Below are 19,616 nucleotides of genomic sequence, written 5' to 3' on the forward strand. Positions count from 1 at the left end.
ACTTTAAGACATACTTGCCAACCCTCCCGGATTTTCCAGGAGACTCCTGAAATTCGGCGCCTCTCCCGAAAACCTCCCGGGACAAATTTTCTCCCGAAATTCAGGCGGAGCTGGAGGCCACGCCCCCTCCAGCTCCATGCGGACCTGAGTGACGTGTTGACAGCCTGTTCTCACGTCCGCTTTCCCACCATATAAACAGCTAATGATCGAGGACAAGTTCTTGGTTTCTTATGTGTGTTTATTGTTAGGCAGTTTCATTAACGTCCTCCCAGCGCGGTAACAACACACAACAACAGCAGTCAAGTTTTCGTCCCCCGTAAAGCAGTTCGTCTGCCGTAAACAGCAATGTTGTGACACTTTTAAACAGGACAATATTGCCATCTACTGTACATGCATATGTGACCCACCCATAATGTGTCACATTTTTGTGTTGATTTATTTATTTTATTTTGTGGTTTGAATTAGTTTTTGGAGCTGTCATTATAGATTTATCAGTATTCACATTGGTCAGTAGGGGGCAGTAGGGCGTTTCTTCCCAATTGAATGCTATCACCTGCAGACCGGAAGTGTCTTGTCGTTCTGATGAGAGCGACCAGTCTGTGAACAATTGAAACGTCCTGTGTGCTTTTTCCTCCTGTATAACAGGTTAGTTTTGGTGAATCAACTCACTGAATAATATCCATGTGATCTTTATAAGTTTAAGTACACATACTGATGGTGGAGCCTAACTCTAAAGTGTTTGTGAGTTGTAGTTTGTATTTGTGAATGAATCCAGTGCACAGCTGCAGTAATCAATACAAAAAGGCGACGTGAGTGCGCAATGTTTATATAGGAACTTCTGATCCTAATTCAGACTCCCAAATTAGAGCTCCCGTTTTCTTATTGATTTTATAATGTATAATGTGTGTGTTCTGAAATAGTGACAGAGAATAGAACAAGGATGGACAATTCAACCCTTAACTCAACAATGAGTAGATGAGTGTTATGTGTGTGTAAATGTGTAAATAAATGAACACTGAAATTCAAGTATTTCTTTTATTTATTTTTATATATATATATATATATATATATATATATATATATATATATATATATATATATGTAATAAAATATATATATATATAAATATATATATATAGCTAGAATTCACTGAAAGTCAAGTATTTCTTATATATATATATATCTCTTAACCACGCCCCCCGCCCCACCCCCGACCACGCCCCCCACCTCCCGAAATCGGAGGTCTCAAGGTTGGCAAGTATGCTTTAAGATGTTCAAAAGGTTATTCTAAAACACGTGTCAAACCTAAGGCCCGGGGACCAAATCTGGCCTGTTATATAATTTAAAGTAGCCCACCACAACATTTTATGTGATCCGCCGCGTCGTTATTTGTGGTCGTGCAGCTTCATTTTATGTGGCCCGCGGTAATATTTTATGTAGTCTCGCCGCATCATTTTGTGGTCCCATCGCATCATTTAAAGTGGCCCGCGAGATCTTTTTACGTGGCCCGCCGGAATATTTGATGTAGTCTCACCGCACCATTTTATGTAGCCAAAGGCATCATTTTGAAATCCCATCGCGTCATTTAATGTGGCCCGCGAGATCAATTTATGTGGCCAGCCAGAATATTTTATGTAGTCGAGCCGCATCATTTTATGTGGCCCAACGCATCACTTTGTGGTCCCATGGCAGCATTTAAAGAGGCCCACCAGATCAATTTATGTGGTCCGCCACATCATTTAATGTGATATGTTGCAATAATTAATGTAGCCTACCACGTTATTTAAATTGATATGCCGCATTATTTCATATGGCCTGCCAAAAAACAGGCTGGAAATAAAAAGTGAAGTGAATTATATTTATATAGCGCTTTTCTCTAGTGACTCAAAGCACAAGTACATTTAAACCAGTGTGGGTGGCACTGGGAGCACGTGGGTAAAGTGCAAGGGTGTAACGGTACGTATATTTGTATTGAACCGTTTCGGTACGGGGGATTCGGTTCGGTTCGGAGGTGCACCGAACGAGTTTCCACACGGACATATTAAGTAGTGCACCGCACGTTGTGTAAACAATGCACACTGAGGCACAACACACGGCATGCTAACAGCGACCGGGCTACTACAAAATGCAAAAGCCAGAGCTGAAAGACCCTCCTGCCTCGTTAAGATCTCCCGTTTGGGAACATTTCGGCTTCGCGGTGCGATACAACAATGGATAACATCGCTTCAACGAAGAGAAAGACGAACAAACACAGCTCCCACCGCATTCAAGCAGCCTCTCCTCGGCGAGTCAGGCAGGGCTAAAGCAATAACAAATGTTTTTATAGCAGCAGATTTAAGACCATATTGCATTAAAAACTAGATTTTGACCCACTTCTATGGTGGAAGAACAATGAGCCCATATATCCTCTTACTGCCAAGTTAGCCAGGCACTACCTCGCCATACCTGCTACCTCCGTGCCCAGCCAAAGGGTATTTTCCACAGCTGGAGACATTGTAACCGCAAGCAGGTCTGCTCTTTCTGCAGACAATGTGGATAAACTGATTTTTCTGGCAAAAAACATGAAAATTGAGTGAAAGTCACCAGGGTTAAAGGCTTGGGGGGAAAAAGAAAAGTTAATTTGAGGCTGAGTTGACTTGAAACTAGAGATGTCCGATAAATGCGTTAAAATGTAATATCGGAAATTATCGGTTTTGTTTTTTTTATTATCGGTATCGGGTTTTTTTTGTTTTGTTTTTATTAAATCAACATAAAAAACACAAGATACACTTACAATTAGTGCACCAACCCAAAAAACCTTCCTCCCCCTATTTACACTCATTCACACAAAAGGGTTGTTTCTTTCTGTTCTTAATATTCTGGTTCCTACATTATATATCAATATATATCAATACAGTCTGCAAGGGATACAGTCCGTAAGCACACATTATTGTGCGTGCTGCTGGTCCACTAATAGTACTAACCTTTAACAGTTAATTTTACTCATTTTCATTAATTACTAGTTTCAATGTAACTGTTTTTATATTGTTTTACTTTCTTTTTTATTCAAGAAAATGTTTTTAATTTATTTATCTTATTTTATTTTGTTAATTTTTTTTAAAAGTACCTTATCTTCACCATACCTGGTTGTCCAAATTAGGCATAATAATGTGTTAATACCACGACTGCATATATCGGTTGATATCGGTATCGGTAATTAAAGAGTTGGACAATATCGGATATCGGCAAAAAGCCATTAAAGTTAAAGTTAAAGTTAAAGTACCAATGATTGTCACACACACACTAGGTGTGGCGAAATTATTCTCTGCATTTGACCCATCACCCTTGATCACCCCCTGGGAGGTGAGGGGAGCAGTGGGCAGCAGCGGTGGCCGCGCCCGGGAATCATTTTTTGGTGATTTAACCCCCAATTCCAACCCTTGATACTGAGTGCCAAGCAGGGAGGTAATGGGTCCCATTTTTATAGTCTTTGGTATGACTCGGCCGGGGTTTGAACCCACAACCTACCGATCTCAGGGCGGACACTCTAACCACTAGGCCACTGAGGAGGCCATTATCGGACATCCCTACTTGAAACTGTTTAATGTTGCACTTTTTATATGTAGAAGAAAAGTTTTGTCATTTTATTTAATCTGAACAACAACTTGAAGCAGTTTAATGTTGCACTTTATATGTAGAAAGGTTTTGTTAAGAAACCAATTACTGAGCCTTATCTTATTTAGTTTTTATTTTATATATGTTGACTGCATTAACCCTGGCAATCGACCCTGTGTGTATATGTATGTTATTATTATGTTAAAAGGATAAAGCCATTGTTTACAAATTTTGGTAAATGAATAACCAGAAAATGTATATTTAGGGACCGCAATGTCCCTTTGGGACAGAGGACCCTATTGTATTTTGTGCGTTTTATTAGGGACCGCAATGTCCCATTGGGACAGAGGACCCTATTGTAATTGTAAGGTTTTATTATTATTATTCCGCCGCCTCTTTGAGCTGTAATTTGACCCCCTTAACATGCTTCAAAACTCACCATATTTGACACACACACCAGGACTGGCGAAAATTGCAATCTAATCAAAAAACCTAGCCCCAAAACTCAAAATTGCGCTAGCGCCCCCTAGGAAGAAAACACAGACAAAACTGCCTGTAACTCCCACTAGGAATGTCATAGAGACATGAAACAAAAACCTCTATGTAGGTCTCACTTAGACTTAGATTTCATACACTGACACCCTTCAGTAAAAATCAACAGGAAGTTTGCAATTCCCCTTTCAAAACAAACGTTTTGTAAAAACAGTCACTTTTGCCTCTTTGAGCTGTAATTTGACCCCCTTAACATGCTTCAAAACTCACCAAACTGAACACACACATCAGGACTGGCAAAAATTGCGATTTAATAAAAAAAACCAACCCCAAAACTCAAAATTGCGCTCGAACGCCCCCTAGGAAGAAAACACAGACACAACTGCTCCTAGGAAGAAAACTCAGACAAAACTGCCTGTAACTTCCAGTAAGAATGTCTTAGAGACATGAAACAAAAACCTCTATGTAGATCTCAGATAGACCTACATTTCATTCATTAACAACCCCCAGCAAAAAATCAACAGGAAGTTTGCAATTCCCCCTTCAAAATAAAAGTTGGGTCAAAACAGTCTCCTTTTTTTTAAACATTAACTCCTCTGAGCGCGTTTGTCGTCTCGACTTCAAACTAGCACAGGAGAGAGATTGAACCCTTCGGATTAAAAGTTGACGAAAGAGTTGTAATTACTGCTCCGGTTAGGATTTTATGTGCCGTCAAAGTCGGTCCCGTCCATCGCTGCTTGCAGCTTTAATTATTATTATTATTCCGCTGCCTCTTTGAGCTGTAATTTGACCCCCTTAACATGCTTCAAAAGTCACCATATTTGACACACACATCAGGACTGTCAAAAATTGCCATCTAATCAAAAAACCAAACCCCAAAACTCAAAATTGCGCTCTAGCGCCCCCTAGGAAAAAACACAGACAAAACTGCTTGTAACTTCCAGTAGGAATGCCGTAAAGACATGAAACAAAAACTTCTATGTAGGTCTGACTTAGACCTAGATTTCATACATTGACATCCTTCAGCAAAAATCAACAGGAAGTTGTCAATTCCCCCTTCAAAACAAAAGTTTACTAAAAACAGTCACTTTTGCCTCTTTGAGCTGTAATTTGACCCCCTTAACATGCTTCAAAACTCACCAAACTGGACACACACATCAGGACTGGCAAAAATTGCGATCTAATAAAAAAACAACAACCCCAAAACTCAAAATTGCGCTCTTCCCCCGAGGAAGAAAACACAGACACAACTGCTCCTAGGAAGAAAACTCAGACAAAACTGCCTGTAACTTCCAGTAGGAATGTCGTAGAGACATGAAACAAAAACCTCTATGTAGATCTCAGATAGACCTACATTTCATTCATTAACAACCCCCAGCAAAAATCAACAGGAAGTTTGCAATTCCCCCTTCAAAATAAAAGTTGGGTCAAAACAGTCTCCTTTTTTTTAAACATTAACTCCTCTGAGCGCGTTTGTCGTCTCGACTTCAAACTAGCACAGGAGAGAGATTGAACCCTTCGGATTAAAAGTTGACGAAAGAGTTGTAATTACTGCTCCGGTTAGGATTTTATGTGCCGTCAAAGTCGGTCCCGTCCATCGCTGCTTGCAGCTTTAATTATTATTATTATTCCGCTGCCTCTTTGAGCTGTAATTTGACCCCCTTAACATGCTTCAAAACTCACCATATTTGACACACACATCAGGACTGTCAAAAATTGCCATCTAATCAAAAAACCAAACCCCAAAACTCAAAATTGCGCTCTAGCGCCCCCTAGGAAAAAACACAGACAAAACTGCTTGTAACTTCCAGTAGGAATGCCGTAAAGACATGAAACAAAAACTTCTATGTAGGTCTGACTTAGACCTAGATTTCATACATTGACATCCTTCAGCAAAAATCAACAGGAAGTTGTCAATTCCCCCTTCAAAACAAAAGTTTACTAAAAACAGTCACTTTTGCCTCTTTGAGCTGTAATTTGACCCCCTTAACATGCTTCAAAACTCACCAAACTGGACACACACATCAGGACTGGCAAAAATTGCGATCTAATAAAAAAACAACAACCCCAAAACTCAAAATTGCGCTCTTCCCCCGAGGAAGAAAACACAGACACAACTGCTCCTAGGAAGAAAACTCAGACAAAACTGCCTGTAACTTCCAGTAGGAATGTCGTAGAGACATGAAACAAAAACCTCTATGTAGATCTCAGATAGACCTACATTTCATTCATTAACAACCCCCAGCAAAAATCAACAGGAAGTTTGCAATTCCCCCTTCAAAATAAAAGTTGGGTCAAAACAGTCTCCTTTTTTTTAAACATTAACTCCTCTGAGCGCGTTTGTCGTCTCGACTTCAAACTAGCACAGGAGAGAGATTGAACCCTTCGGATTAAAAGTTGACGAAAGAGTTGTAATTACTGCTCCGGTTAGGATTTTATGTGCCGTCAAAGTCGGTCCCGTCCATCGCTGCTTGCAGCTTTAATTATTATTATTATTCCGCTGCCTCTTTGAGCTGTAATTTGACCCCCTTAACATGCTTCAAAACTCACCATATTTGACACACACATCAGGACTGTCAAAAATTGCCATCTAATCAAAAAACCAAACCCCAAAACTCAAAATTGCGCTCTAGCGCCCCCTAGGAAAAAACACAGACAAAACTGCTTGTAACTTCCAGTAGGAATGCCGTAAAGACATGAAACAAAAACTTCTATGTAGGTCTGACTTAGACCTAGATTTCATACATTGACATCCTTCAGCAAAAATCAACAGGAAGTTGTCAATTCCCCCTTCAAAACAAAAGTTTACTAAAAACAGTCACTTTTGCCTCTTTGAGCTGTAATTTGACCCCCTTAACATGCTTCAAAACTCACCAAACTGGACACACACATCAGGACTGGCAAAAATTGCGATCTAATAAAAAAACAACAACCCCAAAACTCAAAATTGCGCTCTTCCCCCGAGGAAGAAAACACAGACACAACTGCTCCTAGGAAGAAAACTCAGACAAAACTGCCTGTAACTTCCAGTAGGAATGTCGTAGAGACATGAAACAAAAACCTCTATGTAGATCTCAGATAGACCTACATTTCATTCATTAACAACCCCCAGCAAAAATCAACAGGAAGTTTGCAATTCCCCCTTCAAAATAAAAGTTGGGTCAAAACAGTCTCCTTTTTTTTAAACATTAACTCCTCTGAGCGCGTTTGTCGTCTCGACTTCAAACTAGCACAGGAGAGAGATTGAACCCTTCGGATTAAAAGTTGACGAAAGAGTTGTAATTACTGCTCCGGTTAGGATTTTATGTGCCGTCAAAGTCGGTCCCGTCCATCGCTGCTTGCAGCTTTAATTATTATTATTATTCCGCTGCCTCTTTGAGCTGTAATTTGACCCCCTTAACATGCTTCAAAACTCACCATATTTGACACACACATCAGGACTGTCAAAAATTGCCATCTAATCAAAAAACCAAACCCCAAAACTCAAAATTGCGCTCTAGCGCCCCCTAGGAAAAAACACAGACAAAACTGCTTGTAACTTCCAGTAGGAATGCCGTAAAGACATGAAACAAAAACTTCTATGTAGGTCTGACTTAGACCTAGATTTCATACATTGACATCCTTCAGCAAAAATCAACAGGAAGTTGTCAATTCCCCCTTCAAAACAAAAGTTTACGAAAAAACAGTCACTTTTGCCTCTTTGAGCTGTAATTTGACCCCCTTAACATGCTTCAAAACTCACCAAACTGGACACACACATCAGGACTGGCAAAAATTGCGATCTAATAAAAAAAACAAACCCCAAAACTCAAAATTGCGCTCTTCCCCCGAGGAAGAAAACACAGACACAACTGCTCCTAGGAAGAAAACTCAGACAAAACTGCCTATAACTTCCTGTAAGAATGTCTTAGAGACCTCTATGTAGGTATCACTTTGACCTACATTTCATATATTGACAACCCCCAGCAAAAATCAACAGGAAGTTTGCAATTCCCCCTTCAAAACAAAAGTTTTGTAAAAACAGGTCACCTATTTTCAAACATTATCTCCTCTGAGCGCGTTTGTCGTGTCGGCTTCAAACTAGCACAGGAGAGAGATTGAAACCTTCTGATTAAAAGTTGACCAAAGAGTTTTAACTACTGTTTCGGTTTGGATTTTATGTGCCTTCAAAGTCGGTCCCGTCCATCGCTGCTTGCAGCTTTAATTTATTTTGTTCTTACTGTACCGAAAATGAACCGAACCGTGACCTCTAAACCGAGGTACGTACCGAACCAAAATTTTTGTGTACCGTTACACCCTTAGTAAAGTGTCTTGCCCAAGGACACAACGGCAGTGGGGATCGAACCTGGAACCCTCAAGTTGCTGGCACGGCCACTCTACCAACCGAGCTATACCGCCACCGGTAAAAAGCACTCTGTGACAAAAAGCATGTATTATTCTGACAGAACATGTACTGCATCACTGTAATATCATCTGATCCTGCAACAAGCAAAGAAAGTTACCATCAGTCAGTTATATTCATCAAAGAGTTTCCTATGCAAAATGAACATCACATGTACAGGTAATAAGGGTTTTTATAGGGTGACAGTTTGACCCTGGAACAGATTGCATGATTTTCTGTGGGGGGGAAAACATGTTTGACTTGGAGGGTCCACTTGTTTGTAGGATTTCCACGGCGTGAACACGACAACTTGACGTGCAGCCAAAAGACTCAAATGTGACACAAGGCAAACCTGCAGCCTTTTGTTGTTGGAAGGAAATGTAGGTCAAAGTTCATGTTGGCTCCCGGGTGACTGGCAGTAACCTCCTTGAAGTGCACACAGGTCAGTGCATCGCGCCACGTCTGACACGTCACACTCGCAGCTGGGAGGGGATTGTCAATCATTGGTGAGGACTTTACAGCAGGCAATTAAATAGTAAGCAGAACTCGGGTCCGATATCAACAATGATATTGACGTGCATCTAAACTCCGTTACAAACAGTAAAAATCCTCCAATAAACACACAAGGTTGGTCGTTTCTTCTATATTAGTCATTTACAAAAGGTAAACATGGTAGGCTACAGGCTACTAGGAGCTAGCAGCTACACAACAGCTAAGCACACAAGCGTAAAAAGTGTCTAATTGAACAAAATTGCAGTGTAAAACATGACATTTGTCAAAATAAACAATATATCAAATAATTATAGTTGCATATTCCAAAGTCTCAGAGGCAGAAGTGTATTAGAAAGTATCCAGTAACAAACGTGTCGGCATCGTTGAACTTACCGCGTCATGAGCGTAACTTCATGCCTTATTGTGGCCACTAGGTGTCGTCAAAAAACAATTACAACTCCACTTCTACTTTAAGAGAGTCCATTCCAGACAGATAATAATAGACCCCCAACGGGACAAGCGGTAGAAAATGGATGGAGTGATGGGTGTTAGTGTTTTTCATTATTCTGTTTGACTAACTTCACTTGTGCATGCCTTCTTAACATTCCACACTACAAAATGATAAAAAGTATGTATGATTCTTGCTGATATCGTATCGTCCAATATCAGTATTGTATCGGAAGTATCAGGACATGCCTACTACGAACTCTTTGCCTCATTGTATAGTATTCCATATGTCAGTTAACAGAAAAGGGGACACAAAATTAATATTGCAATTTCAACAAAGATCAAAACGTTATCGTCCTCTTAAGTTATGACTGAACTTGAACTCTGTTAAACTTTTGTTTTTCGTAGGTTTGAATCTAGATTCCTCTTTTCCTGTTTAGTATTGTTACAATCCACTGACATTAAGGCCAGTGGGGCAGTGCCCCACCGTGTCCATCAAATGGATATTTGTTTTAATTTGTTACATTTTAATTAACATTTTTGTCAATATGCTAGAGTTATCCAAACGGCTATTTTTCATCTGCATTGCATAGATAGTTAAGTCACCCTAAAAGAATAAAATGACACACATAAAAAACAGTGACGTGCAGTCACTAGAGGCAGGTGAGGCTGGGCCTCACCTGCCATCATGGAAAGAAAAAAAATGTAAAAAGAAAAAAAAAATTTAAATTGTTATGTATCCAGTGATTATACTATACAGTTATTTTCCATTTAACTTCACCAGTTTTAGATTATTTTTATTCAAAATCGCTGAATTTTCACATTTGCCGTTCAAATACTGAGAAGAGACGGTGCGTGAACAGCAGCCAGTTGAGGCACGTCACTCAGTGCCTCAACATGGATTCCGGACTCGGGGAACTGCTGGCCTGCTGTGCAGTGAGACTGTATTGCTATATGAACTATATTATACATTTCCATAGTTTAGTTAGCTGAGGTATATAATGTACAGTGTATTTTGTCAACAACTGTATGTGTGTAAAGTATTTCTTGTGCTGAGCGATCATAAAACGGCTGCAAAAGACGCACTGGCTGAGGCTCCAGTAATCCCGCCTCCTGCACCCCCGCCGTAGAATTGTTATATCAACTAAAGCCCACTCTTAAACTTTCCACGTGCAAGATTGAATCTATTTAAAAAAAATTATTTCATAAGAAGCCAAAAAGTGCAAAAACAATAATGTTGGTGTTGGAGGAGTTGTGAATGACTGCAGGGCCACAACATTAGGCACACCTGCAGACTGCAGGTGTATCTAATTCACAACTCCTCCAACACGAACATTATTGTTTTTGCACTTTTTGGCTTCTTATTAAATAACTTTTGTAACCTATTTTCATGGGCTTTCCTCTTTGTGATGTTAAGTTCCTGTTATGCGCTGTTATACAGTATATGCCTTGAGCTCTTATTTTGAAGGCGCAAAGAGCGGAAGTGATGTCACGTTGCGGAGGTTTTTGAAAGAAGGTAAATAAAGTGGTCCTCGTGTAAACTGGAGCCTCCGTGTTTGTTATTTTGTAGTTTCATACAGTATAGGCGACATTTATAAACCCTCGGTTACACTTTTTTAAATAGATTAAATCTTGCACGTGGAAAGTTTAAGTGAGGGCTTTAGTTGCTGCGCATGGACTTAATTTCTAAGTAAAGGTAAGACCATAATAACGTTTTTTTAATTAAATGTGCTTTTTTGTGTGCTACAGTTTGTATGTGTAAAGTTAAAGTTAAGTTAAAGTACCAATGATTGTCACACACACACTAGGTGTAATGAAATTTGTCGTCTGCATTTGACCCATCCCCTTGATCACCCCCTGGGAGGTGAGGGGAGCAGTGGGCAGCAGCGGCGCCGCGCCTGGGAATCATTTTTGGTGATTTAACCCCCAATTCCAAGCCTCGATGCTGAGTGCCAAGCAGGGAAGAATGCTGGTATGAGCTTTTAAACATAACCCGTTAACTGCTGCCAATCAAATGGTGAATAAGATACTCTTTAGGGTTCATATGTTTGTAAATCTGACTGTGATGAAGTCAGTGCCTCACCAGCCATCAACCTCACCGCACGTCACTGATAAAAACATATAGCAATTATAATAAAATACTTCAATGTTTTGCTGCCACCTACACTTCTAGCTATTTTGATCGTTTACATTTTCAATAATTCTATTGACTTTATTTATATTTCTCAATTCACTATGTTCATTTTATTGTCTTTCTCCAAATACAACCACTTTGTTTGTTGAAAATAGAAATAAAATAAGGATATTATTGTTGCTGTAAAATGATATTTTGCAGAAACTTCTTTATTTACTGCCAAAAAAGATAATCTCCCGTGTTTTAACACGTTACCTAGCATAGTTAGCAAATAAGTCTTACTTGTTATCAATCAAAGGTTTAAAAACAGCTGTTATTCATCCTGGCGGCCATGTCATCTGTCTCCCTCCTAACACGTGGACGTGAAGGTGGTAGACGGACTGAGCGCCGTGTTTTCCGTCGTTGATGACTGCGGACAGGAACGGGAATGTACTCACAACAACAACAACGGGAGTGCGTTCAAGCGACTTACCCACTCGATAACCTTCGGTTAGCGATTGTTGCTCGGCCACATTCTTGGCCACCACCAGTAAATGTCCTAAGAGCTGCACGTGTCAGAACAAAACACAACAGAAGTGGTTTTACTTTAGATTCCTCGCTGATGCCCACTAGGGGGCGTATTTACACTCTAGTCCATGGGTGTCAAACTCTGGCCCGCCATGTAATTTCACTTGGCCCTTAAAGCGTTATCAAATTAACACTAGAGCTGGCCCGCCGATTATATACAGCAGCGGTGCCGCGGTAACACCACATTCACCGCTAATTCTCATACTTGCCAACCCTCCCGGGAGGCTCCCAAATTTCAGTGCCCCTCCCGAAAATCGTCACGTCCACTTTTCATCCAGTCCAACGAGTGCTGGCCCAGTCACATAATATGTGCGGCTTCTGCACACACACACAAGTGAATGCAACACATACTTGATCAACAGCGATACAGGTTACACTGAGGGTGGCCGTATAAACAACTTTAACACTGTTAGAAATATACGCCACACTGTGAATCCACACCAAACAAGAATGACAAACACATTTCGGGAGAACATCCGCACCGGGGGGGGGGGGGTTGGTGGTAGCGGGGGGTGCATTTTGTAGCGTCCCGGAAGAGTTAGTGCTGCAAAGGGTTCTGGGTATTTGTTCTGTTGTGTTTATGTTGTGTTACGTTGCGGATGTTCTCCCGAAATGTGTTTGTCATTCTTGTTTGGTGGGGATTCACAGTGTGGCGTATATTTCTAACAGTGTTAAAGTTGTCTATACGGCCACCCTCAGTGTAACCTGTATCGCTGTTGATCAAGTATGAATTGCATTCACTTGTGTGAGCATACAGAAGCCGCACATATCTTGTGACTGGGCCGGCACGTTGTTAGAATGGATGAAAAGTGGACGTGACGACAGCTCGTAGAGGACGTTAAAGGCGGTGCCTTTAAGGCACGCCCCCAAGACTGTGGTCCGGGTGGACTACGAGATATAATGACTGATGAACACCTTTTTTCGATAATGAAGGTTGCCTCAGCTCAAAGCTTGAGCCCCGACATTAATGAACTAGCATCCAAGAAAAGATGGCAGGTATCTGGCTTGGGCACATCAGATTAGGTCAGTGTGTTGCAAACTGAGCAGTATAAAGTTCTGAATGGTTGGTTTATTCATTGTTATTTTATTTTCTAATTTATTAGCCTTTGGAAAAAGTTAATGTTGATTATTACCTCAGAAGGCTGCAAATAGAAAAGAGGCATTACATTTTTATTTAAATTGTATTTGATATGCCATTGATATTTTTTTATTATTATTTGAAACTCAATTTTGCATATTACTATAAAGTTATATAAGCCTTGCTTGTTCAATATTCAATGCAAAACTTGTTTGGGTCCCTATTAAAAGGTTAATTTGTTCAACCTTTGTTCAGTTTTAAATGTTGTCCCACTCTGTATTTGAGTTTGACACCCCTGCTCTAGTCCAATGTTTTTCCAACCTTTTTTGAGCCAAGGCACATTTTTTGCGTTGAAAATATCTGGAGGCACACCACCAGCAGAAATCGTTAAAAAAACCGATACTCAGTTGACAGTAAAAAAGTCGTAATTGTTGGATATGACATTAAACCATAACCAACTATGTATCAATATAGCTCTTGTCTCAAAGTAGGTGTACTGTCACATCACGCCATTTTTTGCTGTTTTCCTGTGTAGTGTTTTGGTTCTTGTCTTGCGCTCCTATTTTGGTGGCTTTTTCTCTTTTATGGTATTTTCCTGTAGCAGTTTCATGTCGTCCGTTGAGCGATCTTTCCCGCATCTACTATGTTTTAGCAATCGAGAATATTTCAGTTGTTTTTATCCTTCTTTGTGGGTACATTGTTGATTGTCATGTCATGTTCGGATGTACATTGTGGACGCCGTCTTTGCTCCACAGCAAGTCTTTGCTGTCGTCCAGCATTCTGTTTTTGTTGACTTTGTAGCCAGTTCAGTTTTAGTTTCGTTCTGCAGATTATAATTACTGGTTTGCAAAAAATATTTTTAACCCAAATAGGTGAAATTAGATAATCTCCCACAGCACACCAGACTGTATCTCACGGCACACTAGTGTGCCACGGTACAGTGGTTGAAAAACACTGCTCTTGTCCGAGGTAGGCTGTAACAAAGTGTTCAAGTCAACATAAAAAGAGCAGCAGCTCAGCGATGACGAAAACTACCAAGATAAGATACATGGATGCACAACTTGCCGTCATCAGACTAAATAATACATTTATGTATTTTTTAAATTACATTATCAACTATAAATGTCAATTATTATACATTATGCTTTATTTAAATGTACCTAATTGCCAATTAGTTGTTCTCAAATAGTAGGGCAGGGGAACATGTTTATCAGTATCACGCCTCAAACCCCGCTCCGAAAAGCTGTGCACAACAAAATGTACTCATTAATCCGGACTTCCTAATTTGATTTAAAAAATATACATTTGCACAAATCCTTTTATTCATTTTTGTTGCGTATGTTTTTTTTTTTTTTAGTTTAGTTTAGTTTATTAAGGATCCCCATTAGTCTAGACTGCAGTGGAGACTATTCTTCCTGGGGTCCAGGCAAAAAAACATCACACAATCACAAAACAAAAGATTACAATGCAGTACAACATGATCAAATAATAAAATGTTGTAATACAAAAATAGCAACAACAAAGAACCCAAAAAAAAGAAAAAACAATAACTTCCAAGTTTACATAATAATGATAAAAATGATAAATTAAAAAGAGCAATATAAAAATATATTTTTTTTTTTGCAAAAATAAAACAAAGAACCAATGGCCTAAAATATACACATTAGTGTACCAAAGACAAACAATAAGTGACAAAAAAGTATCATGCACCCATTTTCTACTCCTTGTCCCATAATCAATAAAATAGTCAATCAGTGTTTTATATATTGTTTGTTGCTGATTAATTTTATTTATTATTATTATTCATCAAGTTTATTCTATTTTAATGTTCAGAATCAAATGGTTCAAGTCGGTCAAAAAAATTGTATAGTTTAAATGTTTTTTTAAATGTTTTCAGACAAATTAATACACTTTAAATATTTTCTGTTACCGACCAAAAACAACATTAATAAAGTTATTTGCTGTGTGTTCCTTTATTTTTCTTTTATTTAATGTTAATAAGGATACAATGTTATGCAGAGGTGTACTTATAACAGTTTTATAGATAAATGATATTATTCATAGTCGTGGAGGGGTGCACAAAAATATTTTCTTTGATTTAAGTACGTTGAACAGTTTTCCATCCACCTTTCACTGTTATAGTCCACTTGCATGAGGGCCAAGCGGTGCATAAATTACTTTTTTTTTGTGTGACCATCTCACCTCAGCATCATCATCGTGGGCTTGACTTATCCTGGGAATGGCGATCCTTGGAATGACCAGGAAGTGCACCGGGGCCTGCGGACTGATATCCCTAAAAGCCAAGCACTGGACAGGCGCAGGGTTACTAGAGTTTGTTTTGTTTTCCTGATGATCCGTTACCACATTTACCTTGTCGTCCTCGTAGATGATGTCTGCAGGGATGCTTTTGTCGATGACTTTGGAGAAGATGGTCGGAGCCTGGGGGCCATACTTCCTGCTGGCCTCCTCTGCCAGGCGCACCTCGTCACTTCCGGTACAAAGCGGACTCTAATTAGGACATAGGAGATGATGAAAGGGGGCGTTTAAAAACCTCTAAAGCATGGGTGTCAAACTCTGGCCCACGGGCCAAATTTGGCCCGCCGTGTAATTTCATTTGGCCCTTGAGGCAATATCAAATTAACATTAGAGCTGGCCCGCCGGAATTATACAGCGGCGGTGCCGCTGTAACACCGCATTCACTGCTAATACTCATACTTGCCAACCCTCCCGATTTTCAGTGCCCCTCTCGAAAGTCTCTCGGGGCAACCATTCTCCCGATTTCCACCCGGACAACAATATTGGGGGCGTGCCTTAAAAGCACTGCCTTTAGCGTCCTCTACAACCTGTCGTCACGTCTCCTTTTCCTCCATACAAACAGCGTGACGGCCCCTGTCGCATGATACATGCGGTTTCTACACACACATAAGTGAATGCCAAGCATACTTGGTCAACAGCCATACAGGTCACACTGAGGGTGGCCGCATAAACAACTTTAACACTGTTACAAATATGCGCCACACTGTGAAACCCCACCAAACAAGAATGACAAACACATTTCGGGAGAACATCCGCACCGAAACACAACATAAACACAACAGAACAAATACCCAGAACCCCTACAATATACACCCCCCGCTACCACCTGAGCCCCGACATTAATGAACTAGCATCCCAGAAAAGATGGCAGGTATCTGGCTTGGGCACATCGGATTAGATCAGTGTGTCGCAAACTGAGCAGTAAAAAGGCCTGAATGGTTGATTTATTCATTGTTATTTTATTTTCAAATGTATTAGCCGTGGAAAAAGTTAATGTTGATATTTACCTCAGAAGGCTGCAAATAGAAAAGAGGCATTCCATTTTTTATTAAAATTTTATTTAATATACCATTGATGTTTTTTCGTTTGTTTTTTTGAAAGTTGATTTTGCACTATGAAGTTATATAAGCGTTGCTTGTTCCATATTTAGTGTTAAAGCAAATCAGTGTAGCAAACTGAGCAATAATTAACGTTTTATTCATGCACTTTCTCTTGCTACTTCAAGGCTTGAATGTTTGATTCATTCATTATTGTTATTTCATTTTCAAATTTATTATTAGCCTTGTGGAAAAAGTTTATTTTGATATTTACCTCAGAAGGCTGCAAATAGAAAAGAGGCATTCAATTTTTATGAAAATTTTTATTTGATATGCCATTGATATTTTCGAATTATTATTATTAGGGACCGCAATGTCCCTTTGGGACAGAGGACCCTATTGTAATTGTAAGGTTTTATTATTATTATTCCGCCGTCTCTTTGAGCTGTAATTTGACCCCCTTAACATGCTTCAAAACTCACCAAATTTGACACACACATCAGGACTGGCGAAAAAAACCTAACCCCAAAACTCAAAATTGCGCTCTAGCGCCACCTAGGAAGAAAACAGACAAAACTGCCTCTAACTCCCAGTAGGAATGTCGTAGAGACATGAAATAAAAACCTCTATGTAGGTCACACTTAGACCTACATTTCATACACTGACATATTTCAGCAAAAATCAACAGGAATTTTGAAATTCCCCCTTCAAAACAAAAGTTTAGTAAAAACAGTCACTTTTGCCTCTTTGAGCTGTAATTTGACCCCCTTAACATGCTTCAAAACTCACCAAACTGGACACACACATCAGGACTGGCAGAAATTGTGCTCTCATAAAAAAAAACAACAACCCCAAAATTGCGCTCTAGCGCCCCCTAGGAAGAAAACAGACAGAACTGCTCCTAGGAAGAAAACTCAGACAAAACTGCCTGCAACTTCCAGTAGGAATGTCGTAGAGACATGAAACCTCTACGTAGGTCTCACTTAGACCTACATTTCATATATTGACAACCCCCAGCAAAAATCAACAGGAAGTTTGCAATTCCCCCTTCAAAACAAAAGTTTTGTAAAAACCGGTCACCTTTTTTCAAACATTATCTCCTCTGAGCGCGTTTGTCGTGTCGGCTTCAAACTAGCACAGGAGAGAGATTGAACCCTTCTGATTAAAAGTTGACGAAATAGTTTTAATTACTGCTCCGGTTTGGATTTTATGTGCCGTCAAAGTCGGTCCCGTCCATCGCTGCTTGCAGCTTTAATTATCATTTGAAACTCGATTTTGCATGTCACTTTAAAGTTATATAAGCCTTGCTTGTTCAATATTCAATGCAAAACTTGTTTGGGTCACCTATTAAAAGGTTAATTTGTTCAACCTTGACCCGCGGCTTTGTTCAGTTTTAAATTTTGGCCCACTCTGTATTTGAGTTTGACACCCCTGCTCTAAAGGCTTAGTGGCCACATGCGTGGACAGCACCTTTTAGCTCTTATTTCCAAAATTGTGTACACTACTGAATTGGGGTCTTATGGTCGCTTATGTGGACACTTATACTGCCATCTGGTGGTGTCAGAAGAGTATAACATACAATGGAATTTGGGGAAAAAAGTGTAAAAATAAGAATTAGCATGTCACTAAACATGAAGTACACGTTTGTTACTTATGGACTAAAAAAAGATGATTCTTAGTTTTTATTCTAATTAGGGTCCAATAAGCCTAAATAGCAAAGAGAAATAAAGAAAAGCATGTACACAAACAGCTTGGGCCTTAAGAGGTTTTTAAGACACGCACGGGCCACAACATTAGGTACAGATGCTCTGCTGTCTTAACACACGATCTTTGATGCGTAGCTCGCAAAAGGACCGCTCGGTGTTATGTCCGAATGTAACCTTATTACGAATCTAACCTCTTGGTGTTGGGGCAATTTCCCACAGGCACCACCATGGAGGGTTTGGTGATGACGACAATGTTCGGCGGCCTTTATCGAACACAAAAATGCAAGTTTGTAGCAGAAAGAGAGGAAATAGTCCGACGTGAACAGCTACCTGGGCTCTGTAAACAGGTTGCAAACGACCGAGTTTTGCCACTCTACTCGGGAATAAACATGTCCGTAAAATGTGTCGATGAAACATGGCCGAGGTGAGGTATTCCAATCTCAAGTAGTAGTTTACTCAGACTTAACCACACCGAAGCAACTACTCAAAGAACTGTACCGCCATTGCTATGTTGGTGCCGCCTTCAGGGAACCTGGGAAAACCGAGACCTTATTACCTCTGCGCGTCGGGAGGCAAGTTAAACAAATAATTTCGGGGTTTTATTTCCGGTATTGCGTATGGTAATGTTTTGACTAACAATACTCTTCTATTTCTATGTCTAAATTCATACTTGATGTACATTGAAAGTGTTGCACAGTCTAAAATACGACATTGCTGTGACTGGAACGTCGCATTCCAGCGTCGTTTTGAGATGGTGGTTCAATATCACTAATGTTGTTAAGTGTTAACCACCACTCTTCAGACGTAAAGAAAAGTGACCTAATCGTTGGTGTTATTCAAAACTTTGTATTGTTAAGTGTTTTACAAAAAGGGCTTTTTTTTTTGGCGTTATACAAGTACAGCTGGGATAGGTTCTAGACACCCACGCGACCCCCAGAGGGACAAGCAGTAGGAAATGGATGGAAAATCAAATGTAATGACAATGATAACGTGATGAAAAGGACTAAATACTTAAACACTAGTCAAACAGTCTACGTATTTTATGAAGTGAAATTACTGCCAAAACTCCACAAACACACACTCAACGAATCCTCAATTGGAAAAAAAAAAACATTTTGCAAGTATGAAACTATTTTCTTTAATTGAAAAAAACGATATGCAGACATGAAAACTTTTCATCCAAGTTCAAACTTTTCTCAGTATTGTTCCACCCTGCATGATCAACACACCCGTAATTCACACTCCACATCAACAGGTGGTGCTGCTGAGTCAATTTAAGGCTTTCAGAGCTATTGCTATTTGCGCATGGTGCCAGAAGAAGAAGCAGGCTGAGGACCAAAAAGACAGAAGAGAGGGGGGAAAGCTCAACCTG

General features: G+C 39.8%; 1 protein-coding gene across 3 annotated transcripts; it reads right to left on the bottom strand.

The window, feature by feature from the left end:
- Positions 1-8,517: 8,517 nt before the first annotated feature.
- On the bottom strand, positions 8,518-18,783 carry hint2 (histidine triad nucleotide binding protein 2). Of its 3 annotated transcripts, XM_061980384.1 has the most exons (7): positions 18,575-18,783; positions 18,436-18,507; positions 15,556-15,693; positions 15,388-15,492; positions 12,013-12,085; positions 11,823-11,949; positions 8,518-8,949 (listed from the first exon to the last, which is right to left on the bottom strand). In XM_061980384.1, the coding sequence occupies exons 1-6, from the start codon at positions 18,659-18,661 to the stop codon at positions 11,858-11,860; spliced, it is 567 nt and encodes a 188-aa protein (XP_061836368.1). In that variant the 5' UTR covers positions 18,662-18,783; the 3' UTR covers positions 8,518-8,949; positions 11,823-11,857. The 3 variants fall into 3 exon arrangements, with proteins under 3 accessions (XP_061836368.1, XP_061836367.1, XP_061836369.1); XM_061980383.1 differs by lacking the exon at positions 8,518-8,949 and having other exon boundaries at positions 11,732-11,949; XM_061980385.1 differs by lacking the exons at positions 8,518-8,949; positions 18,436-18,507 and having other exon boundaries at positions 11,732-11,949.
- Positions 18,784-19,616: the final 833 nt, after the last annotated feature.

Source organism: Nerophis lumbriciformis, linkage group LG20 (assembly GCF_033978685.3).
Source record: "Nerophis lumbriciformis linkage group LG20, RoL_Nlum_v2.1, whole genome shotgun sequence".
NCBI classification, from domain to species: Eukaryota; Metazoa; Chordata; class Actinopteri; order Syngnathiformes; family Syngnathidae; genus Nerophis; species Nerophis lumbriciformis.